The following is a 25,669-nucleotide window of genomic DNA, read 5'->3' as shown; positions in this document are numbered from 1 at the left end:
GTTTACTGTTTTTCTTTTCTTTTCTTTTCTTTCTTTTTTTTTTTTAATATCATAACCTGATTTTTCTTCAGCCATTGCCTGTCCAGCGCTGTGAGTGGATAATATCAGTCCCACTCTCTGTTGCTGATTGATGATAGGCAAGAACCGCCCATCATGGATTTTGAAAAATCTGTTACTCCTGTGCCATCCCTTGACACATTTGTTTGAAGTAGGTCAAAAGGTTACTGAAGATCATAAAGGCACGGTTCAAAATCATGTACTGGTTTTTCTTTTTCCTCCCTGGTTCAAGGAAATGGCTTCACTATTCACTAGGTATACTAAAGAAAATAATTACAGGCAGGTTTGGGGAGTAACAGAATACATGTAATGGGATTACATATTTAAAATACAAAATATAAGTAACTGTATTCCACTACAGTTACAGTTGAAATCATTGGTAATTAGAATACAGTTACATTCAAAAAGTATTTTGATTACTGAAGAGATTACGTTGCATTTTATTGTCATTTGTTTCATTTAACATTTAGTCCTTTCAGATGGAAAACATTTATACACTTTATTATGATGTGTTACATTCATACAAGCAGACAGAGAAGTAAGTTTGGAGCAGAAGAAATAGAAATAAACCTTGTGTAAATTGTCAGCTTTACGCTAAGCTAAAATGCTATTTCTAGCCATTTTACATGCATGTTACCAGGCACGATCATATTTTATCAAGAAAATTCACATTTGATCATAATTTCTTTTTTTCTAGTAAGAACTTTGATATTAGGGCAAAATTCTTGTTCTTGATGATCATTTTTTAATTGTTTTCCTGTAAAAATATCTAAAAATCCTTAAAACATTATCAATTTGATTGATCTTGTTTTAGAAACAGCACTGCATAAGATATTTAGGTTTTTCAGAGAATGTATTTTTAACATGTGTATTTTGTTTTACTGTACTGGCAGAGTTTTTATAGTCAAAACAAGTGAAAAAAATCTTCCAGTGCTGAAGATTTAATCCAAAGTATTTAGAATACATTACTGACCTTGAGTAATCTAACGGAATACATTCAAAATTATTTATTACAGCATGAGTGGAATACATTTCAAAAGTAACCCTTCCAAACCTGCATACAGGGTTTTTCCGGTCATGGAAAACCTGGGAATATTAAGGAATTTGTGATTTCCAAGCCTGGAAAAGTCATGGAAATTAATGAAATCATAAAAGTTAAGGACATTTCTATAGTGAATAATATAATTTTTTCTAATGCTCAGTTTTATATTATTTCATCAGCTAAAATGAACATTTTGCTTTGTGAGTATAATCTCTATAAAATAATTTATAAAAATCCTTTGTCATGAATGACTAGAAAAGTTGTGGAAAAATTGTAGAGATTAGTACCCTGTATTTATAAGAAATAGTATTACAGTGAAGCTTGAGATCAGGGAACTTCTATCTGATAAGAATATGTTTACCAGGCTTTTTCAATACATCACTCTCCCTTTTTCTCTGTAGTGGAGGTGTGTTTATTTGGGGAAGGCTCAGGTATTTCTCACCCTGTTGCCAAGAGGTAGGAGCCTGGGAGATTCTGGTAAGGGACCAGGAGAATCGTTCCTCTGTCTCTGCACAGGGGACCCACCATTGCATTCAGGATGAGAGAATGATTTGAGGAGAAACGTAGCCCCTTGGTAAGACAGAAACCGTGCTGTCTGCATTCTCTGTACCCCGTGTGGGAGCTCTGTGTCAGTGGATTGTACTGACTGGATGCAAACCTGAGCAGGGGGCTGCTGGCCATGGGAGCCTCCAGGGTGAAGGTAAGATGCAGAATGGGCAGCCACACATGGGCTACTGGAATATAGGAGGAATCCAGACCCTGTTCAGATACTTAAATGTGAATTAAATGTCTTATTTATTGACAGATTATTTGCTTTCCTTGTACAGTGTAGTTGTTTCAGATTCATAATGGTTTTAAGGACAGTCTTGTGATAAAAAGCAAAGAGTTGAATTATAGCTCTGTGAAAGAAGTTTATTGCAGTGATATTTTCTGCTAATGGAATGTTTGTTCACTTTAAATTTAAAGTTTATTGTTTCAACACTTCTTACACTCATGAGCAAATGCACTTGTTATTTTTAATGTATGATTGGCAAGCAGCACCACCTGCTACAAAACAAGATTATGTTCTCATGGGCCTTTAAAAATTATAGTGGTTACTTATCCTATTAGGCCAATATAAACCATGTTTATATTACATACACTTGATAAACTCAACCTCTCCTCTTTTTCACTTTACAGCCTACGGACTTACTTTATTAGCCACTTTTAAAGCTTTGTTGTAAAAAAAAAAAAAAATAATCTCACAAGAACTCCTGCCAGATTTGAAAATTTAGCAAAAGAGCCTATACATTTGAAGTTTCAGATCGTAAGCTGACAGAGAGCTGGGAGACTTTGTCTTGAAATTGTGTATATCTCATATAGCACCTTACTGTCCCAGAGGGCCTGTGGGTTGGTGAGAAATCCAATGGCTTCTTCCTGTGTGCCACAAGCTCCACCCCTTATTCTATTTTATGTCTTGCATTTGTTAAATATTCTGGGAGAGATTTAACTGATATGCATAAAATAGAAGATATGCTTCTGTGTTTCTGAATGTTTATGGCCTTCTATATCTGTTTCAAATTAAATCTATATATATATATATATATATATATAGGCTAGAACTTGAAACAGTTACAGAAGGCCATAAACATTAAAAATCACATATCTTCTATTTTATGCATATCATTCAAATCTCTCCCAGAATATTTAACAAATGCAAGACTTAATTTAACAAATTTGCACAAATTTAATATGAAAAAATAACATGGACAAGATTTTTTGTTTAATGTAACCATTTCTTTAACCTCAATCATTTGTTAGCAATTCACTTAAATAGTTTGGGGTGTGACAAATACATTTTTACAATTATGATTTATTATTCCTTGGCTTAACATGCAGTCTCAATTAATATAAACAACATGTATAATTATCATGCAAGAATTAGTAAAAAGTGCAATTAAAAAAGTTATATAAGAAACAAATCATGTCAAAGGTCACATGCTATGCACTTGCTACAGTAAGTACAGCAGTGACTTATTTTTGAGATGATCATGCAGTACTGCTTTCTAACAGAGAGACAACAACATCCTCTAACCCACATTTACAGGCCCCCCACACCACCCTTAATACAAGTAGACGAGGTTAAGATTATAATGCAACTTTTATTTAGAATTTTAGTTTTTTGTTTTTTCTGAGTGAACTTTTCTAAATTTGTTAGTGGTTGTGCTCCAGCTTATTTTGCGGCCATGCTGAATATAATATCATTTTTGTTTTCTAGGCCCAGTCAAGTTATTTTTTTAAAATTTATTTTAATTCAAAATTGTGTTTGTAAATAAAACATTAAATGTGTTTGTTAATATTATAATTGAAAATAATTACAAAAATTATAAAATAATTATTTTCGTTTTAGTGAGAAACTACATAAATGCCAACAGATAACTGGTTTTGAAACTTTAGGCAGAGTTTATTAGTCTTGCTTTATGTAGGGTCATTAATTTATATATATTTTTTTTTTTTGAAATTCCATGACCTCATTTGTGACATTTGATAATCACATGAGGAAGGACAAAACAGGAACTAGATTTATGCAAAGAACATGTCTTTTTTTAAAGATGGGTTTACAGTTACTACAGTTCATCTTTGTTTATTTTCAAAGTGGTATCAAGTATTTCAACATGCAAAGACTAATAGAAAAGTACACCCTGATCTTGACGTAGTATAGGCCAACTTAAAGTCATCTGCAAAACTTCATCAGCATAGAGGAGTTTTAATTAACCATTTAGGATACTTTAGTAATCAGGATTGTCTGGTTACAGAGTAGCAAATGTTAATATTTTCTCACAAAATACTTAAAGAACAAATGAATGAGGGATTACAATTATGCATTATTTTTAAGTTCAAACTTCTAAAGCAGTTTTAACAATGTGGCAGGCCTAAATCCGCCAGTAAACAAGCACAGTGTGATAGTAGCAAGGAAAAGCCCCAGTTAAATAAAGTAACATACTGAGAAACACATCTTAAAGGGGAGACCACTTTACACTTGACCAAGCTGGTGAAATAACTACTCAAAATATAGTCAATCACCATTTTTACCTTAAAAAGATCATCAGTATCTTTAATAAAGTTAGTGAATCCATTCCAATAAGGGTTTTTGTTCATCTGAACTTAAGCTGATCAGTTCAGAGTTTCCCCTGTGATGTGTTTATACATTTAAGTGTAGATATTTAATGTGTTTGTGTTTTGTTGTGCTGATGTCAGGTATGGGCTCTGTCTCTCAGCTATGTGTTCCTGCTTTGTGCACTTCACACTCAGGCCCAGCAAGATTATTCTGGCTTACACTCAGGTAAGACAAAGACAGATCACAAACATGGATGAGTTTTTAGAATACGCAGGATAAATAACAAATAAATAATCTAAACGATAAATTTGACAAGTTTTTCATTGCCATTTAATTTACAAATATTTAACATTATATTTTCATTGACATGTATTCATTTAGCATTTTATTCAAAGCAACTTACAACAACTGTAAGCAATTCATTGAGGAGGCAGTAACATTAGAAGTGGTGCTATACAAAGTTTCAGAATCGCTCAGAAAACTACAGGCCATGACAGACATGAATGTGAGACACAGTGAAACCATAGCTAAAGAATAGAACAGAAATTAAATGCTGTTTAAAGATCCAGAATGAGAATGTGCTGTTTTGCATTTCAGCAATGCTCAACATGATTTGTATTTATATGCTGTTTTTCCTCTCTTTTGCAATCATAGGCGAAGGACATATGTATGAAGGCTCCTTAGTTGAACGACACAATGAACCTTCTGTATCACGCAGTGGTAACTGAGCTATTACTAATCCTAATGCAGAAAAGAAATAAAGAAAACCACCAAAACCCTGATTACTGATCCATTGTTGTTGTTATTTACTTTTCAACAATGTTCAGCCCTCTACAGCAAATTACATCAAATGGTGTTGCAATCAAGTGTGTAATTAAATACATAAAAAAAAAAAAAAAAGTTTCACCGTTTGAAACTGCACTGGTGAATCCCACAGAAATCCCAGAATCAAAATAAAACATTTGATTTTGCATAGTAAGAGTATAGTAAACAACTCACAGTAGCCTGTAGTAATGTTGTTATTATGTCATGCAATATATATATATATATATATATATATATATATATATATATATATATACACACACACACTGAGCACTTTATTCTTCTGCTGTTGTAGCCCATCCGCCTCAAGGTTCATTTTGTGCATTCTGAGATGCTATTCTGCTCACTACAATTGTACAGCAGCCTTTCGGTCAGCTCGAACCAGGCTGGCCATTCTCCATTGACCTCTCTCATTAACAAGGCATTTCTGTCCACAGAACTGTCACTCACTGCATGTTTTTTTTTTGTTTTTTTTTTGGCACCATATGGAATAAATTCTAGAGACTGTTCTGCGTGAAAATCCCAGGAGATCAGCAGTTATAGAAATACTCAAACCAACCATAGTCTGGCACCAACAATCATGCAATGGTCCAAATCACTGAGATCACATTTTTGCCATTCTGATGGTTGTTGAAAACATTAACTGAAGCTCCTGACCTGTATCTGCATGATTTTATGCATTGCACTGCTGCCACAAGATTGGCTGATTAGATAATCGCATGAATAAATAGGTATACAGGTGTTCCTGATAAAGTGCTCAGTTAGTGTGTATATTATATATATATAATTTATTTTATTTTGCTGAGAAAAAGGGCTTGAACATTTCCTAATGAGATTCACCCAAACATGTTTATCTCTGTAATTTACCCTCATATCTACATTGACAACACTGAAACCTTTCGCATTCTATGATCTTATTTTTCAAGGGGTGTTTTCCCATGTTTTTTTAAAAAAAAATTTAACAACATCACTTGTTTGCTATGGTAGCTTCATGGTGTCTTTTTATCTGCTTCCTCAGTTGAGTATCCCAAAGAACCAAAACTCAGTTTTGAAGATGAGCTCTCAGCATCTGGCTTTCAGCCCTCTGGGCCCACAGTGGTCACCATGATCACAGAGGAGACTTACCCATACGCCAGAGCTGGGGAGTCTTTTGATTACGCCAAAGAGGATAAAACCTTGATGACCCAGGTTCCATATGGAGGGGATGTTGAGCTGGGGCAGGAGGGGCCCACAGAATGTGATTGTGAACCAGGAGAGCCGGGATTTGCAGGCTTCGCTGGGCCAAAGGTTGATCATTGCCATGTCCTTAAATTATGTCACATTGCATTTGATTTCTCTTTTGTTTTAATGACTCTGTTGAGCAAGTAACCAAATATTTTGGATTGGTGGGGTCCAAATGTAGGGTTTATAAAAACCCATATTTATCAACCAAAAATCATGGTGGTTTTACCGCTGGTTCATTGTGTTTTTTGCTATTTATTTTTTGCTTGTAGGGCTCTAGAGGACTGCAAGGCAAGCAGGGGTTCCCTGGGGCTCAAGGAAGGGAGGTAAGAGTAAAACATCAGTTTGAAATGTTCACGGTATGTAATATAAGTGACATAAGCTCATAGGATTTGCAACCAAAGTGACTTTATATTTTTTAGGGTTACAAAGGAACTAAAGGAGTGAGAGGAAGAGAAGGGGACCCTGGCCCTGAGGTGAGTGAAAGAAAAGACTGGAACTAACAGAAACCATACTGAATATGAACATCCTGTTAAGAGTAACAGCATTTTATGAAAGCATGCAGCTCTTGGCAAAGTAAAGGCTCATCCTACTATCCATTCACCTCTCATTTGCTTTCTATTTAGGGAGACTCTGGACCTGATGGAGAGGATGGAGAATCTGGTTTCTCTGGTGCAATTGTAAGCAAAGAATTTTGGAAAACGTTAATATTACTGTACATTATTTGGGCTTAATGTCCTGGAAAGATCTCTAATATTTAGTTTTCTTTCTCTGCTTCATAGGGCCTTCCTGGATTACCAGGAGACAGAGGTGAAGTTGGGATACCTGGATTAAAGGTATGAGTGAATTTTCGTAATGGTAACAGAGCAACCAACATTGTCTTATATTATATGTGTTTAAAGAATATGGGTGACTTTTATGAGTGATGGGGTTTTCAATATAGGATTATAGATTAGGATAGATAGGTTATTTTTAATTGTCTTATTTATCTAAAATATCCAGGTTTATTATTGTGATTTCACATTGCATGCCAGTGTGTGCTCTCCACAGCTGAGTTTATATTGTTTATGCAGGGTGATATCGGAATAGAAGGTCCAACTGGAGGAGTGGGTCTCTCGGGAAAGACTGTAAGTAAAAAAACACCTTCAGTAATGCCTATAACCACCAGAATTCCCTCTATACATGCCTTTGAATATTTGAACTGTGGTTTAAACAAAAGAACCATTTGACTAAACAGCCATTTGAAATGGGTTTTAGTCTAATTTTACTCTTTGACCTCGCACGCCCCATATGCGAGTCCTTTTTTAAAGATCACATTCTCAACATTATTCAAGAGCATTTATGGGCTGTTCAGACCAAACGTGTTCTTGCGCTGGAAAAAGATAGATGCAGCGCAACGACAGAAACGGAATGCAGGTGTCTCGAAATGTCTTTTTTTAAGACAAAGTCTTCAGCCTGACTTATCTCTACAGTCTATCTTACCATCTAGTTGCTATAGTGTGGATTCATGGCAATACCACAGATTAATCCAAGCTAATGAAATAAATCTAAACTAATCTTTTTCTATTTGACTACAGGGCCCAGTTGGCCCAAAAGGAAAACCTGGAAAAGTAGGAGGGAAAGGAATTAAGGTAAGTCCATGTACTTTTTTTTATTTATTTATTTTTATAAATATGGTGTATGGTGTAGTGACTAAAATATAGGGCTAGTAACCAGAAGGTTGCTTGTTTCACAGCCTATAACGAGCAAGCTATGAGATGTTCACCTCAGGTTGTTCCAGGGTGATTGTTCCTATATAAGTCATTGGTTGCTTTAGATAAGAGCTTCTCTTAATGACAACTAAAGTAAATATTTAATTATATATATATATATATATATATATATTATAAAATATTATATATTCATGATAGTAGTACTTGAGGATAGACTATGATGTACATACAAAACATTAGCACAATTTCCATGATGAGAACTGTCACTTAGACAGGTAATTTAGAACCATGATGTCATCTATACAAGAATTTTTTTTTCTGTTCAGTTTGTTTTGTCTGTTGATTTTTGTAACTGGATATCTCATCAGTAGAACTGTATGAGTAGTTGACATTTCAAACAGTGACCGCAGGGTAATGCAGTGTGACATGCTATACAGTACTTCAGCTTTAGCTTATTAAAAACTACATTATTTTAAACAGATTTTTTTTATAATTTTATGATTATTATACATGCACTTTCTATGACTTCTGTGCTACACTGGGGCTAGTTGTCATACTTTACTCCAGTGAATATTTCTAAGGGTATAAGTTAATTTTTGAAAGTAGATTTATGTATAGGTGCATATCTTAAAGTCTTGGCTAAAAAAAGGCTTTGAACATTTCCACCATTTTTGCCCAGTAAAAAAGAAACTGTTCATTGAACACAGTGAACATTTTGTGCCCCAATAGCAGGAAAAAAAAAAAAAAAAACTTCTACGAAAAATACCCTTTTTCTGAGAACACAGTTCAAACTTTCAGTTAAAATGTACCTTCATCATATAGGGAACCTTTGCCTGCATGTATGCAAGTGTGGTTTTATTTTGTTCACTTACCCAACAGCTATAGCAGACTGAGATACTGAGGTTACAGCACTTGTGACAACTAGCCCCAGTCTCTGTTTGTACATTTGAAAATTAATTTGTTACACCGCAGGACTATAAAACGAACTGCAAAATGCTGAAAGATGATACAAAATGGTGACAAATTTGACATGTAATCAGTTACAGCACCTAAAATATACAATTTCCCTTCTACTAACGTATTCATGTCTAAAATCTTGATGTTTGATGAATCAAAGTTCATGTCCATGTTGTTTGTCAACTGCCCATGTAAAAGAATAGATGTGCATCCATTTGAGTCTTGATTTGTCCAAACTTTTTGATATTGAAGTTCAAACTTAAGCCCTCAAAAGTATCCCTTGTCTCTCAACAGGGTTCCATTGGAAAAACAGGGAAACAGGGTCCTGAGGGACGACAGGGGCAAAAGGTTGGCACTTGGACACATCTATGGCACTTTTCCACTGCACGTTACAGTTCGACTCGACTCTGCGCGCTTTACTTTTCTGAGCTTGCTTTTCCACTGCAGTTTAGTGCCGCCTCAACGTAGGTGTGATTATAGGCTGATCATCATAGTTGCGCCGCTTCTACTGCCGTGACATCATCTTAAACGCGACACAAACATTACTGACCATAAACAATAACATGACTGCTAGCTGTTAGCTACTAGCTCATTGTGCTGCATAAAGCAGTTGTTGCATGGTGATTTTACACAAGTGTAACAGTTAAATTGGCCTGGTTGTTTTAGAAGCAAGCTTTCCAGTAGTTGGTCAACTAAATAAAGTGAAGCTTTCAAGCAGAATATAGAGTTAACGTAACAAAACGTACCACCCTCCATCGTGGACTCCAACAACGCCGAGTCCAGGGCACTCTCCCTCCCATTGCTCACCGGTCTATTGTCATAGATAGCATCCATTTGGTCGAACCACTTCCACTTTCTTCTGTTTGAACCACTCCGGCTGTTGTGGTCCTTGATGGTTCTGTAGTCACTTTTAAGTTTTTTTTTACTTTTCCCTACACTGTTGGTAGGTCCGGTGGTAGCCGTGTGCGGCCAAACAGAGAAACTTCCTGAAAGACTTTTTTGTTTCGCATCGTTTCGTTCGTCGCTAACAAGAGGAACGTCTGCAACTCGTTTATTGACCATGGCGTAGTTTTGCGCACATCCATTTCTTTTTACAATTTGAAAGTCGCGTGAACAAATGATATTGCTGTTGCTAACTTTAAAACTAGCGGGTTGATGTCCCGTGTTGCAAATCCAGTGACACTGGTAGTGACGATTCTCTCTGACCAATCAGTGATCTGCAGGGTTTTGATGTCACATTTAGTAATGGCTCAGCCCGCTTGGAACCTCGACAGAAGTGGTACTAAAAAAAGTATCAGGTACAAGGTAATATCCACAGTGGAAAACCCCCAAAGAGCGAGCAGAGACGAGTCGAGTCGAGCTGTACCGTGCAGTGGAAAAGCCCCACTATTTCCAGCATATCTTGAAAGATCAGTCATTATTAGATTCACACCCTTTTGCTCTGCTTCTGTTTAGACTGTAAATGCACTCCAGAGTTCAGTACTTCAATGAGCTATTTATATTATTATTCATGCTGATTTTACTGCTACTGACTAAACTGCTATTTCCTTTCTCCATCATCAGGGTCAGATCGGAGCACCTGGATTCTCAGGGGACCATGGAGAGCAGGGTTACTTGGTGACAAAATCACTCACAATCTACTTAGCTCTCACATTTTCTCATCAGGAAAATCCCTGTATTTATCTAACTGTAGTTATCTGTCTGTAACACAACAATTTATGTTCTGTTGTGTTTGTAGGGTTATCCAGGAGTACCAGGAGACAGGGGTCTGCCCGGACCAAAGGTCTGATCTCATAAAATCGTTTGTGATGGTTTTGTCAGTGATTAAAATATTTTGTCTTGTTTTATCTGATTAGTCCAACTATAATCCCCTATGAATTTATTCATCAATCTTGTCTAGGTTTTTTTTTTAAAGTCATGCAAGAGTTTTTATTGTTTTTGTTGTTCTACAAATAAACACTTAGGGCTCTATTTTCGTGGGTGCATGTCCAAACTCTGAAAAAACAGTGGAACATCAAATTGTGTCCATGACGATCACTGTTGTAGCCATTTTATGAAACAAATATTTATGAGATCTTTAGGTCATGGTTTATTTTTCAATTATAATTATTATTATTCTGTTTATATTTACAATTGTATTTATTATCCAATTTATATTGATATTTTTCCACCTGTTGTTGTAGAGTGATTTTTAAGTCACTGCAAAAGGGGCTGGTGGAAGAAGTTGGAGAGTGTAAAATGAATTTTCTGACCACTTCGTTATTTTTATAATATTTTCATTTCATTGAATTTAGAAATATTTCAATAAATTAATTTAATTATTCAAAATCAAATACAATATGATACAATCATTGTTAACACCAGCCATGATTTGTGTCTCAGTAGATGAAAATTATTAATAATACTAACATTCTCTATAATTTAAATATAATTTAACGGAGCGTAAATCCAAACCACATTTTCCATGCGTATAAAAGGAGCGTGTCACTGTCAGAAATATGCCTGACATTTAACAGGGAATTAATGCACAAAAGAATGTAATAGAAATAAAAGAATATTTATATTCTTCTAATTTATTGCAAACAGTCCATTTACACTACCATCTTCTTATGAATGTGCTGTCTTTGTTTATATTGCTGCCGCTTGACATGGAATGGACTATATAATAGGACGCAGATGGTGCCGCAGAAGAACCTCAGAATTAAATTGCACTTGACCCAGCCCATTAGCCCTTTGCGCCCAATTTTGCCAAACCCACTTGCGCCTAGATAAAAAAAATACAAAAAAATTCCTGGCCATGACCATTAACTTTGCATGTTTGACTTATGGCATAGTGCTGTGCTTAGCTCTAGCACTCTTAAAATAGGGCCCTTAATGTTTTGCACAGTTTAATTGAATGGTAGTCACCTAAAGACTTTTCCTTGCATTAGCTTTTGTGTACTAACATTTGGTATTACAGTAGGCAACTTTCTTTCTCTATCTGCTATCATCTTCAGGGTGCTAAAGGTCTAGGTGGCTTACCAGGAAGTGATGGTGAGCCTGGAGAGGATGTAAGTTGCAAGTTGTTTGTAATGAAAATGTCACTTTTCAGAAAAAATTCCAAAAGTACTGAATTTCAAAAAACAATATTTCACAGGGTCCTCTGGGTGTGCCAGGAGTTGTCGGTGTGCCTGGGCCTTTTGGACCTAAGGTATGGTAAAAAATATGAATGTATATATACTGTATAATCCAATGTATGGTAGAAAGGACCATATAAGGACCTAAGGTATGGTAGAAATATATCTAGAGGAAGAGACACTATGTATAGAAATGTTAACTTGCAAAATGATGACAAAAAAAAAATTAAAAAAAATGTTGGGACTATAATCTAAATACATTATTAAATGCTATCATACTCTAATTTTCCTCTTCTCACCAGGGTTTGAAAGGCGATCGGGGAGAAAGAGGACGTCCAGGAAGAGTAGGATCTGTGGTAAGCTGTGATTCTGGCTCTTTGAGGGGGATATTACACAACTGACATAAACAAACCATGTGACAATCAAGAAATATTACTTTGTTGACTAACATATGATATTATCCACATGATCAAAACAAAGGCCAAGTTGTTTTTCTCTTTGAGAAAAACACCAAATTGTTTGAAAGTTGGAAATTACCCAAGATCCATCTGCATGACTCAGTTAGGCTTGGTTTACAAAGAAAAAAAAGGGAACAATTAGTTTTACATCTTAATAATAGTCCCATTTCTCTTCACAATATGCAGTTTGGTTTCAGAAAAAAATACTCTACTGAAACGGCAATCTGTTTTCTGTTAGAAAACATCAAAGTAAAGATGGACAGAGTAGTTGGTGCTATATTTCTTGTTTAAAAAAAAAAGCATTCAACACTGTAAATCATGATATTTTACTTGCTAGGCTATCAAGTTTTATTTTTTCAGTTGGTGTCATCAAGTGGTTTAAATCTTAGCCAGAGAATCGGGAACTGTGTACGACTGTGCAACAGTGTTGGAGTTCCACAAGGGTTTATTTTAGGTCTGTTGTTGTTTAGTTTGTATGTTAATGATCTTCCAAACGTATGTCCTTGGGATGTTACCTGTCAAATGCAGCAGTGTTATTCATGAATGCTATGATTCTTCCACATATTACATATTGCATGACTACTTGGACACAAACATGTAAGTCCATTCTTAGGCCTGTTGAAACTGTCTATAAGCAGGCTCTTAAGGTATTAGACAAAAACTATGTGGTATTTTAATTAAGTATTCTTTTCTGTGCTTGGAACATCTGATACAATGTGCTGATTTAGTGTTGTTTTTTAAGATTTTGAATGGTTTTGCTCCACCCTTATTCAAGGAGTATATTTATAAAATAAAAGGAAGGTACACAAGAGCAAGTACAAGGGGTGATTGTAACATATCATTGAGAAAAGTATGTTTAGTCAATTATCCTTTGCTTTTAGAGGAACCCATGACTGGAATAGACTTCCAATAGAATTAAAAGAACAAACAAGTCATGAAAAAATAATAATAATTGGTTGATGTCAAATCAAAACGTTTATAGGTATTTAGTGTAATATTTTGTTTTTTATTAATTGAAATTAGTTTTTATGTGATCTGTGATTTGTGTTCTCTCTCTCTCTCTCTCTCTCTCTCTCTCTCACTCTCACTCTGTGTCTCACTTTCTTTTTTCTTTCTTTTTAACATCAACCTGCCCAGGGACTACAGATGAAAATTTGCTATCTTGGCTAAATCTGGCACATTTTACATTGATATGTTTCTTAATGTGTATTGTCCCTGATTAAATATACAAATAAAAAAGTCCCTGAATGACAGGGAAATTCCACAAGACCGAAAGTGAAACTATGGTCTGGGTTTTATTTTTAGCCATCACATTTCCTCTAAATCCTGAAATGTCTCGACATGTAGTTATAGCTGTTTACTTGTAAGATTAATAGGAATTCCACTTCATTTTGTTTCCTTTTCTCTGCCATAAAGGAAATTAAACTATACTATATAGTATAGAACAGGAAACAAAATGATACACTAAGCGTAGTATATTATAGTGTAGTTTAGAATAGTATAGTATAGTAACTTTTGCTCTTTTGTTGTTCTAGAAATAAACTTATTTTGAAAAGGTTAAACTGAATGACTTTTTCTTGCATTAGCATTTGGGGACACAGGACACTAATTGGAGCTAATTATATTACAGTTAAATTTACTAATGTAGAGTGGTTTTACTTCACACAGAAGGCGAATCAAAGTGGCAAATATACTGTGTTTACAGAAACATTTTAATGGTGCACAGATTCTGCATAAATGTATTTACACAGGAATCAAGTTTAAAGTTTTGTTTCACTTTATCATTTTATCTTGCCACAGGGTCCACTAGGCGAGAGTGGGGATGCAGGAGTTCCGGGGAAACCTGGACCAAAAGGCTTGCCGGGCCCGACAGTATGCACCTGATTTCACTTCCTAAATGATTATCCAGTCTATTTATGTTTGGTTGAACTATTTATTGCGTTTCAACTCCTCATTGATTACACATGATTACAACCACAGTTTTATGGTACAACAGTAATGACTGATTAAAATAATTGCTAAATCAATGATCAAATGTTCTGTTTTACAGGGTGCCAAAGGGGAAGTAGGACCAGATGGTGAAAAAGTAATATTAGAGACATATCCTATTAGACGTTTATTTTAAATGATTTAAATTAGTTTACATTAGATGAGGTCATCATTAGATTAATGGCAATTGTTGTTTTTATGACTCTCACAGGGGACACTAGGAAGAAAAGGTGTGAGGGGTACTAAAGGAGAAAAGGTACAGCTGCCATGATGTTTACTAATCCGAAAAACCCATCACACTATCTCTTCCTGTTTCCATTACACTAGCCAGATTTTTCTGTTAACCATAACTTCCTTTTTTTCTCACAGGGAGATGCTGGTTCTCGTGGCGACAAAGGGCAGGTTTGTCATCATTGCTGACATTGTAACAATATTTTACGTCACAGCTGTGGCATAGTGGTAGTCCACCAATTCATGACATACAAGGATCGGAGTGCTTTTTCTGGGACGCAGATTCAAATCCACACTGCTTTGTTTCCTCATCTCGCTCCTCAATAGTTTCCTGTCACTATTTATTGTCCTTTCCATTAAAAACTCTGCAATACTAAAGAAAGATGTGTGTTATAGTACCTTTTCAGATTGTGAAGTATGACACTTTACAGCATATTGGAATATTTGTTATACACATTATATGTGTATGAGTAAAAATAATAAAGGAGGGTGGAATTATATTAGTGGACATTGTTTTATTTCATGAAAATATTGATCATAACTTTAAGTAACTTTTCTTATGTGATGTAGCATGGAGTAAAGGGTCGTTTCGGCCGTGATGGGCCTGTTGGTCCTATTGGTCCTTCAGGTATTCCAGGCCCCAGAGGAGATAAAGGCCCAGGAGGAGACCTGGGGGTGAAAGGACAGAGTGGACCGAAAGGAGAGCCAGGTGAACCTGTGCGTATCACCATGCTTATAATGAGCTAGGATACCTATTCCAGTATTTATTTTTTTGGAAAAAAAGGGGGCAGGCAAAACAATGATCAAAACTTCAAAATTTTTAAAAGAAATTAAATAAATATTCAGTTTCGGGGCCTGGGTAGCTCAGCGAGTAAAGACGCTGACTATCACCCCTGGAGTCGCAAGTTCAAATCCAGGGTGTGCTGAGTGACTCCAGCCAGGTCTCCTATAAGCAACCAAATTGGCCCGGTTGCTAGGGAGGGTAGAGTCACATGGGGTAACTTCCTCGTGGTCACTATAATGTGGTTCGCTCTCGGTGAGGCGCGTGGTGAGATGTGACTTGATGCCGCAGAGAATAGTATGAAGCCTTCACATGCGCTATGTCTCCGCGATAATGTGCTCAACAAGCCTCATGATAAGATGACGGTTGACGGTCTCAGACGTGGAGGCAACTGAGATTCGTCGTCCTCCACCCAGATTGAGGCAAGTCACTATGCCACCACATAGAGTGCATTGGGAATTGGGCATTCCAAATTGGGGGGAGAAAATAAAATAAATAAATATTCAGTTTCATGTGTTTTGTGTATGTAAAAAATTAAGACCTATTCAATAAAAATACAATAAAAGGATAGTCAAAATTCTGATTGGATGAGCCATGCTCGAAGTCGTTGTAAAAAGCCAATAAATGCACACCTGTGACCGCACATTCTATATTAATACGCCTTCTATGTTGCTTGGTAATCATAAAAAGCCTACAGTTAGGCTTAGGCTAATGAACTATATTATTTGGTGAAAAAATAGTTTTTTTTCCTATTATTTATAATAAATGTAACTATTTATTGAACAATGATTTTTGAACAATGATTTTGCTTTATTTTATAAAAGCACTGCCACCCGAGGCTGTGCATTAAGGTGATTTTCTGTCGAAAACCTTCTTGATGCATTATGAACTTGCTCTGTTCAGGGTCCAGGACTGACTGATGAACAGATATTGAAGCTGTGTCAAGGTGTGGTCACCGCTCAGATCTCCCAGTATGCTGCATCTATACGTGCCAAATGTACACAGGGTTGTCCGATCAACAACCGCACCCTTATCGGACCACCAGGAGTCTCAGGACCCCCTGGAGATCCGGGCAAACCTGTAAGCTCTTCAAATGTTCAAAGTTGACAAAGACTTGTAAGACAACTTCAATATTTTTTTACAATAATGTTCTGTATTTTTTTCAGGGTAAAGCAGGAAAGGCAGCTGCTAAAGGAGACAGAGGTCCTCAAGGTACGAGAGGATTAGAAGGTCAGAAAGGAGCTCAAGGGAACAGAGGTAAGATATTCACAGAAGGAACTGTACAGACAGTACTATTAAAAGTGTTGTTCATATCTATCATAAAGATTATAAGGGGTTCAAGGGATCATGGGGAAGAATAAACATTTTCTAGCTACAAATGAGCTCTGTGTTTTTAATCAAAGGTTCTAAAGGACAGAAAGGGCAGAGGGGTGACTCTGGCAAAGGCCTTCCTGGGCATGATGGTCAGCAAGGCCTCAGAGGTAAGATTTCTTTCAATCACAATATAGATCACAGTTCACCTCTGGGCCACACTAGACATAAAGAGTGCAGTGCTCCACTCTTACAGTGCATTGAAGACCCCATGAAATGTTTTGAAAAATGTGGTTTCCTTTTCTTTTGTTGACATATTTAATGTTGATATGCCATACATTAAACAGGAGGTCAGTACATAGTATGTGAGTAATAATTTAGCTGACACTTTTATCCCTTGGGCATAAGTGTTGATGTATGACCTATCAAAGGGCTTTCTTTTTTTTAATAGCCAATAGCCTTTAGGTTACATCAAAGCAAAAACACGATTTTCTATGTTCTATTTCTAGTCAGTGGCAGGTGGTATATGAGGAGGGGATATGAGCTGTATAAAGGTCATTTTATTGGGCAAAAATTGCGTACAAGATGAGTCATCAATGTTTTTGGTCCATTTTCATGGAAGAGAAAGACTACACATTTAAATGCGTATATCTGCCAAAAGCTTTGTTAACGTTTAGAAGTACATTCTTTTATAGATGGTCTCAAAACCGATGGACTTAAATATCCTTATCCTTAACCGATAGACTTATTTAAATATAAATAAAAATCCACAGAACTTAAGTTTTATTTTCTTGGGGTCTTTTGAGGATTTCATCTATCCCTGTGACAAAAAACAACTATTGATGTTCCCTGTAATAAGTGTATTATAAGTCGCTTTGGGTAAATTACTACTTACTTGGAATGGATCTCAAATTACTTCTACACCAATGAGCCAAAACATTATGACTACTCACAGGTGAAGAGAATAACATTGATCATCTCTTAACAAGGCCACATGTCAAGGTTTGGGTAGATAAGATGGTATGCGAACAATCAGTTCTCGTAGTCAACACGTTGAATGCAGGAGAAATGGCCAAAAGTAAAGACCTGAGTGACTTTGACAAGGGCCAAATTGTTATGGCCAGACGACTGGATCAGAGCATCTCTGAAACAGCAAGGCTTGTGTGGTGCTCCTGGTCAGCAGTGGTGAGTACCTACCGACAGTGGTCTGAGGAGGGACAAACCACAAAAAAGCGAGAGTGTGTTGGGCGCCCAAGGCTCATCGATGCACAAGGGCAATGAAGGCTTTCCTGTCTGGTCCAAACCGACAGAAGGTCTACTGTGGCACAAGTCACAGAGAATTTAAATGATGGTTACAGGAGGAATGTGTCACAACACATAGTGCATCGCACCCATGATGACACCTGTCCACTGTCGAAAGCGCCTACAATGGGCACGTGAGCGTCCGAACTGGACCTTGGAGCAGTAGAAGAAGGTTGCCTGGTCTGATGTGTCCCATTTTCTTTTACATCACATGGACGCCCGTGTGCGCCATTTACCTGGGGAAGTGATGGCACCAGGATGCACTGTGGGAAGACGACAAGCCGGTGGGAGGGAGTGTGATGCTCTGGGCAATGTTCTGCTGGGAAACCCTGGGTCAGGCCATTCATGTGGATGTCAATTTGACACGTGCCACCTACTTAAACATTATTGCAGACCAGGTAAACCCCTTCATGGCAGTGGTATTCTCTGATGGCAGTGGCCTCTTTAAGCAGAATAATGCGCCCTGCCACACTGCACACATTGTTCGGGAATGGTTTGAGGAATATGATGAAGAGTTCAAGGTGTTGCCTTGGCCTCCAAATCTGATTGAGCATCTGTGGGATGTGCTGGACTAACAAGTCCGATCCACGGTGGCTCCACTTCACAACTTACAGGAACTGAAGGATCTGCTGCTAATGTATTGGTGCCAGATACCACAGGACATCTTCAGGGGTCTTGTAGAGTCCATGCCTTGGCAGGTCGGCACTGTTTTGGTGGCATAACAGCATATTAGGCATATGGTCACAAAGTTTTGGCTCATCAGTGTATATTAGCTACATTGCCCATTGTTAACATGTCCAAAGCTGTCTCTTGAAGTGTCACATGATGCTATTTCAACAACTGTGGAATGGATGTAGTTAACTATAGTTTCTCCAAAACAGGACTGCCAGGCCATCCAGCAGAACCAAAGGATGGAGCTGAGGGGCCGCGAGGAGCTCGCGGTTTTCCTGGGCCTGTGGGTCAAACTGGCATGGCTGGTAGTGCAGGGATACCTGGAGTCTGCGAGGCACGGGACTGCAGCATTCATGCGCCTGTAGTGCGCAAAGAAATGGGATTGGTCAAGGGTCCCCTCACCCAGATCTGATTGCAGGGAGGTGTGTGAGCGGCCTGGGAAAGGAGGTATGCTACAGTGCCAAGCACAGAGCTCTCTGTGGTCATCTCCAGTAGAGTCCTGGAAAATTGGCTGCCAATAAAGGGTTACGGTTCTCTCAGTTGGAAGACATCACCAAACAGACTGACTGGAATCAAGACCTGGAGAACTTTATCAGTTTCTTTTTTACTACTTTGATCAATTTCTTTTAAATCCTCAAAGACATATGCAACAATACAAAATAATAATATCAGCACTTTTCTTTCATTATCAAAAAAGTTGTGGATTGATAAATTCAGTAGACATGTTTCAGGTTAATTGCAAATACAGCAGACATGTAAATAACTGTGTAAAGTATCATAATGTTTATGTACTGTCCTGAAATATCTTCTTTTTTTTTTTTTTTTTCATAAAAAGGAGCCTTTTACTATTTAGTTTTTTTTTTTTAATTAGTTGTTAATGTCCTAATTTTTTAATTATTCAGACCATTAGGGCAATGTTTTTTTCACCTATGAGTCATGATTGGTCAAGCTGAATTGAAGGTTTAAATAATATGTTATAAAATTGTTAATGTGTAATTGTTGCCAGTGACTTACCTTTTAAGTCACTGGCAACAACTGTAGGCTAATTGTTACATTTAGATTAATATTTTTCTAAACAGTGTTTAGGTTTTTACGGTCCTTTCTGGAAAATGTATTATGATGGACAAAATACAATATTTTATAACAGAGGGTTTCTCTCACTTGCAATAAACCTTTATACTTTTTGCTTGCATTTCCTGCAATGTAAAAAAAAAAAAAAGTTTAAATACCCTATAGGTTTCAATACCTAAATGTAAACATTAAAGTAAATACTGGTACATAGGGGAGAGTTGCAGGATGTGCTGTTTTTTTTTTTTTTTTTTTTTTTTTTTTTTACAGTACATAAGTTCACCTCTAGGCAAGGAGAAAAGACACAGTGGAAAAAAAATAATACATCAAATCATATTTCAGGATGTGTCCTAATAACTGAGATTATAAGAATCATCTATAACACAAGCCCACCTTTTCAAATAGAAAAATGAACATTAATTGATTATGCAAAGAAGCAATTTCATAATGCACTATCCCATTCCAAAGTCTTTTGTTACACATTTTCTTCAAGATATAGTTTTAATTTTCTGAATACTTTAATGTTTAAAATTTCCAAAAACATTTATTACAAAAAAATAAATAAATGTATATCCTGCATTTGGATGAATCTCATTAGACATATTTGTTAGCTTAATTGTGAATTTAATAATTCATGGATATATACATTGGCCATTGTCCAGCATGTATGATATTTATTTTTAGACCTGGGGAATTGTACTTAGTCCTAAAACATTTCACCTGCCACGTAGAAAATTTCATTTGAAATAAAAAAATAGTTTATTTTTTGAATGACACTTTCCTCATGTGCTCCTCAATAACTGGGGCATTTCCTGAATATACTTGCATGACAAAAATTTTGCATTTCCTAGATTAATCTTCCCTGCAACTTGGTAATATATTATTTCATTCAGTTCTTATATGCTTTTTCTTTTTTTTTACTATTTGCTTGTATAATGCTATTTATCTGTAGTTTAAGACAGTGTCACAGAACTTCAACATCTATCAATACAGTTTTGTATCCATACAAAACACAAAAATACTGTTTATATACAATTTACTCAACAGTTAGTTCTTCGAATCTGATTGGACAAGTGAAGTTTCAAGAGTGCTGATAAAGTCCAACAGCACTGGAATGTTTCACTATTTGTATCCCTCCGTTTCTTCATCTTCATAGCTTTCCAAATTGTGGTGGGGATTTTGATTCATCGTACATTATTATTTCACTCACAGATCTGTGCAGTGACCATTTCTGGAAATTGAATATTTACGGCATGAGGTGGTGACAAATGAGCAAGTCATACAATAATTAGTTAAACTGATTCATTGAAATGTACAGAGTCGTTCGCCACCGTCACAATGTAAGTGAGAACGGTTTGCATAGCAGCATAAACATATAATTGCACCAAAATTAATATAGCAAAAAGTGCTTTATAGTCCAGATCCCGGAGTTCTTTAGACTCCATTCTGTACATCACCTCAATGGATGGGCTTGAAGATTGCTTCTGTTTTGAAGGTAAGACCATCCTGCTCACAGTGCAATGACTATGAACAGCAGAGCAATGGCCAGAAAAACACCTAAAAAAAAAAAAGAAGAAGAAAAATAAAGACTTAAGCAAATGAAACCAGAGTGGTTGATGGAATTTATTTAAACCCTTTAATAAAACCTTGCTGCACTACATTGCATTTGTTCACACAAAGACAATTTTCAGCATATACATAGTCACATTTTGTCACAAAATAGCTGGTTTTAGTTTATTAGTTCTGTATTACCGTGGTGAGCTCTGTTCACTGGGTTGGATAGTGAGTGAGGGACCATTTTGCCTACAAAGATGATTTGTAAAAGAATGACGTGGTTCCCCAAGAATAAAACATACATCAGATACAGTAGATAAGGAAAGACAATGCTTACCATAGAAATGTACACAGTTTTCAATCAAATACTCCTGCAAAACATAAAGAGACACGCATGCTGGTTAACATGATATTTAAATTGTGATTCTTAAAAAACATGATTTGTGGTAATATCACAATATCTTTCTCAAATGACATACATTTTTTTTTTTTTTTTTTTTTGGAAGGGTGTCCCTCGTAAGTGGATCGTTACATTTGGTGGTCCTTTGCATCAAAAGGTGTGAAAACCCCTGACACACTGGAGAAGGTCGTTCAGTTTCAGTAAGTGAAACATGTGCTTAAGCAAAACATGATGCATTGGGGAATTCCCAATATGAAAGGGACTCCTAACAAGTGAAGCGTTAATTGTATTCTGTTCTCTTATATATAATCTTACAATAAGATGCATTTCCCCTGTTGAAACATGTTTCCAATGTTTCTCACAACCGAGAGACCTGTCTCGATGTGACAACAACAGAGACCTACAGAATTACGATGTGACAATACATGACACGGGGAAAATTAATAGAACATAATCACTGTGACTATGCAAAGTCATGCAGCGTAAGAAAATGAACTGCTTCATTCATTGATCGCCATTGAGGCACAATTCCGCAGCTTGTTTGACGAATAACTTTAAGCCACTTAAATGCAGACAAATCAAGACAAAATGCAAAGCAAAGGAAGTGAACATTTACATGAAATATGTCTTACCCGGCAAAATAAAGATGCACAGCGCTATGAAAAGCACCAAAACCTCCGGACAGCACATTGCGAAGCTGCTTATCTCACAAAAGTATCTAAGTTGCAGTTCCGCGGCAGCAGTTTTTTCTTTCTTTCTTTCTCTGAGAGAGGTGAAAGTTAGGGATTCCCCAAACTACACACTTCCCCAAATAAAATGGGAGGGGATAGTAGGCTGCATATGGTATAAACTCTGAAACCCAGCTACAAAAACAGAAGAACCATGCAACACTACGCGGAATTAATCCTATGCTTTGTCACATTAGGTAAGACTCGACCCCTGACTTGAATTTCTCTTGATGACACTATTTTCACCCAGTTGATACAGGATTACATGATGTATTTCAATTGTTGCAGCTGTGACGCATGGTGTCAAACATGAGATACTCTCCTTTAGCGGCGAGGACGTCCTTTTGCGCTGTGCGGCGTCATCAGAGCCCGACGTCCAGTATCGGTCGGTGATATGGTACAAGGTAAAATTTATAGTTGATAATGCATTTTGTATGTGTTTATTGTAAACCGATGAAAAAAAAATATGTCTTGTAACGCTTCACACAAACAAAAAGTAGCCTACCGTGTTTTTGGACATGGGTCCATCTACATCTACCTTGGCAATACCATGTTTTTGGACATGTATTATGTTAATACCGCTGTATTCTTTGACGTACCATGTTGGTACTGTAGGGTACATGAATATGGCAGTTAATCAATAGCCATAAATGCATCTGATACCATCATTGTGCCATGGTACCACCACCACAGTACTTGGGACACATTAGTCCCTGTATATTTACATCTGAAGGTTCTTAAGAGATATACTGCTTTTTTTTTTTAATGATGTCATTTGATCTAAGGTAATGTTAACTGAACATCTCTTTTACAGGTTATTAAAGGTCCTTCCCGGCAGTTAACTGGTCTTATAATGAAGAGACTGACTCAAAGCAATAGCAAAGTTGAAAAATATAAAAACGTTGAACGAGATATAGAGTTACTTGAGGACTCAAAGTACCTTCTTCTGCCCAGTGTGACTACAGAAGACAGCGGTATATACAGCTGTTTCCTTTCCGCTCCCCTTGGGTATCAGAACCAGGAAGGCGAAGTGCATCTAAAGGTCCATGGTAAGTTTTTGGACTTATGGTGACCAAAAAAGTATTTGAACACTTAGAAATATATGAAATATAATGCATTGGATAACAAAATATCATGCAAATGTTGCTTCTGCATATGAACAATGCCATTTGGAAAAAATAAAAAGCACATTTATATTTGTGTGAAATTTTTGGCTTGAAAGGTGCACTTGTGCCACCTGGTTTGAATAATTTCTCTAATTAAATGACATACTTAAAGACAAAGGTGCACTCAGTATTTTTTTCCTCATTAAAAAAGTTTAACTCCTAAAGACATGAATTGTACAATGAAGACTCCAGTCATATCAGGAACACTATAAAAGTGGTTTTATTCTACATGGAGAGGGTCCGCACATGGGGGCTGCCACTTTAGAATCACATAACCAGCCAAATATTACTTGCTTAATCTCATTTACTGTCCAGTTGTTTGAAACTTTCACTCATTGATTAAAGTAATCGTGGCCGACTGTGAATACTAAATTTCTACAATGGCATCTGAGACTGAAATTGATTTGAAATGATGCTGCATCCAAGCCGCTAAGTGTCAGTGTAAGTCCAAGATGACACAAAGACAAAAGTTACTGTGTACATCTTTAAGTGTCCAAATACTTATAGTGGCCAACTTAATTCTACTGTGAACAGTCTAAAAATTGTCAATGAAAGATGAAAGTAGACTAACTAGAAATCTGATTTTGGTGTGTTTTGTCTTTTTAGAGCATCCTAAAGTAGAGGAAACGCAATCGACTAAAAACGATACAATTTATGTTATGGTGGCTATCACAGTACTTGTGTTGGCACTCCTCATGTTGTGCATAAGCTATGTAAGTAATTTAATGTTTTTGTTATACACTTGAGAAAATGTATTTTTTAAAATATTATGCATATATTTATAAGTTATTTTACATGTTTACCCCAGGTTTGTGTTAGGAATGTACCCCAAGGCAGCAAGAAGCTCACAAAAGACTTTTGGCTGAAAATGCCTCATCAAGGCAAGAAATTAATCGTCACTTTGCAGTCCAAAAATTTGGTTTGCAAGACCTTACCTGAAGTCTATGTGTGATAGTAGAGTCAGTGCTCAGAAGAAAATGCGCAAATCTTTCCGGATGGGTCACCAACAGTGAACAGAGCAAGTTCTGAAGAGGACTATTCAGGACAGAGCAAAGAGAGTGCTTGTACAGTTACCTACACAAGTTTGTATCCAATGGTCAGAATGTGGTAAAAACATACATGCACGAAAGTTTCAACATCATCAACACCATCATTTGAGAAATGCATCTTTACATCATGGATGCTGAAGCAAGACAAAAACGCACAACTTTGCTGTCTTGAAATCTTGCATGCTTAATGGAAGTTGCTTGTTCCTGAGTATAGACACCATGAAAGTGGAAGAGGAGTGACCTTGTGATAGGATTATGCTGAATGGTGTGAAATAATAGGAAAATCCCTTGTCAAGCACACCTAAACACACCAAATCATTCAAACTATAGATTATAAACAAGAGGAAAACAAGATAGATTTAAACACATCTTTTTGACATATTTTAAAATGCTGGGGGAAAAACTGTGCCTCATATGACACTATTCTGTGTATGAGCAGGACTCATAAATTTGAAAATATTATTTTTATATTCATTTGATTAATTTATAATGTTTATGATGCATTGTTATCGTACACATGTACTCATGCTTATTGAATCACAGAATCAGTTGCTTGAGAAATGCCTGTTATTGCTACCATCTTCTGGTAAAGTTCTGTTAACACTAATAAAAAAATAAAAATACCTAAATGTAAAGTCAAAATGTAAAGACTCCTACATTATACACTTCCAACGGTTTTCCAACGGTTTTCCAGGTCGAAAGTAATCGAAAATTGATGACAATTTACATTAGTTTGAGTGATAAAATGTCCATCAGGAGCATCACGGTCTGCCCACTCTGACATGACATGAGTGTTTATTGCAGAGATGAATAATTGAATTCTTATAACTAGTTGACGGGCAAGCATCACTGGAAGGTTTGAATCAGGTGTAGAACAGATAGTAGCTAAAAGGAAATAATTTCATTAATTAATTAATAAATCTTTCTAACAAA

The 25,669-nt window shown here is 36.4% G+C and overlaps 2 protein-coding genes and 1 long non-coding RNA gene across 4 annotated transcripts; 2 read left to right on the top strand and 1 right to left on the bottom strand.

Moving 5' to 3' along the window:
- Positions 1 to 67: 67 nt before the first annotated feature.
- Positions 68 to 20,096, top strand: LOC127453744 (collagen alpha-1(I) chain-like). Of its 2 annotated transcripts, XM_051720397.1 has the most exons (27): positions 68 to 208; positions 1,074 to 1,211; positions 1,501 to 1,799; positions 4,337 to 4,421; positions 4,851 to 4,916; positions 6,040 to 6,308; positions 6,515 to 6,568; positions 6,665 to 6,718; positions 6,869 to 6,922; positions 7,025 to 7,078; positions 7,316 to 7,369; positions 7,820 to 7,873; positions 9,206 to 9,259; positions 10,475 to 10,528; positions 10,650 to 10,694; positions 11,908 to 11,961; positions 12,048 to 12,101; positions 12,330 to 12,383; positions 14,286 to 14,357; positions 14,536 to 14,571; positions 14,686 to 14,730; positions 14,844 to 14,876; positions 15,276 to 15,422; positions 16,390 to 16,566; positions 16,653 to 16,743; positions 16,890 to 16,967; positions 18,981 to 20,096. In XM_051720397.1, the coding sequence occupies exons 3-27, from the start codon at positions 1,779 to 1,781 to the stop codon at positions 19,181 to 19,183; spliced, it is 1,962 nt and encodes a 653-aa protein (XP_051576357.1). In that variant the 5' UTR covers positions 68 to 208; positions 1,074 to 1,211; positions 1,501 to 1,778; the 3' UTR covers positions 19,184 to 20,096. The 2 variants fall into 2 exon arrangements, with proteins under 2 accessions (XP_051576357.1, XP_051576358.1); XM_051720398.1 differs by lacking the exon at positions 1,074 to 1,211 and having other exon boundaries at positions 142 to 208.
- Positions 20,097 to 20,321: 225 nt separating this feature from the next.
- Positions 20,322 to 22,540, bottom strand: LOC127453750 (uncharacterized). The gene is made up of 4 exons (XR_007899453.1): positions 22,426 to 22,540; positions 21,731 to 21,764; positions 21,592 to 21,642; positions 20,322 to 21,396 (listed from the first exon to the last, which is right to left on the bottom strand). It is a non-coding gene; the product is annotated as an uncharacterized LOC127453750 (long non-coding RNA).
- Positions 22,528 to 25,254, top strand: LOC127453748 (sodium channel subunit beta-2-like). The gene is made up of 5 exons (XM_051720404.1): positions 22,528 to 22,718; positions 22,810 to 22,925; positions 23,336 to 23,570; positions 24,294 to 24,400; positions 24,496 to 25,254. Exons 1-5 carry the CDS (start codon positions 22,676 to 22,678, stop codon positions 24,637 to 24,639), a joined length of 645 nt encoding a protein of 214 aa, XP_051576364.1. The 5' UTR covers positions 22,528 to 22,675; the 3' UTR covers positions 24,640 to 25,254.
- Positions 25,255 to 25,669: the final 415 nt, after the last annotated feature.

The sequence above is a fragment of the Myxocyprinus asiaticus genome, chromosome 16 (assembly GCF_019703515.2).
Source record: "Myxocyprinus asiaticus isolate MX2 ecotype Aquarium Trade chromosome 16, UBuf_Myxa_2, whole genome shotgun sequence".
Classification (NCBI taxonomy): domain Eukaryota; kingdom Metazoa; phylum Chordata; class Actinopteri; order Cypriniformes; family Catostomidae; genus Myxocyprinus; species Myxocyprinus asiaticus.
Note: the sequence above shows the minus strand (reverse complement) of the source record. Positions and strands in the feature narration are given on the sequence as shown.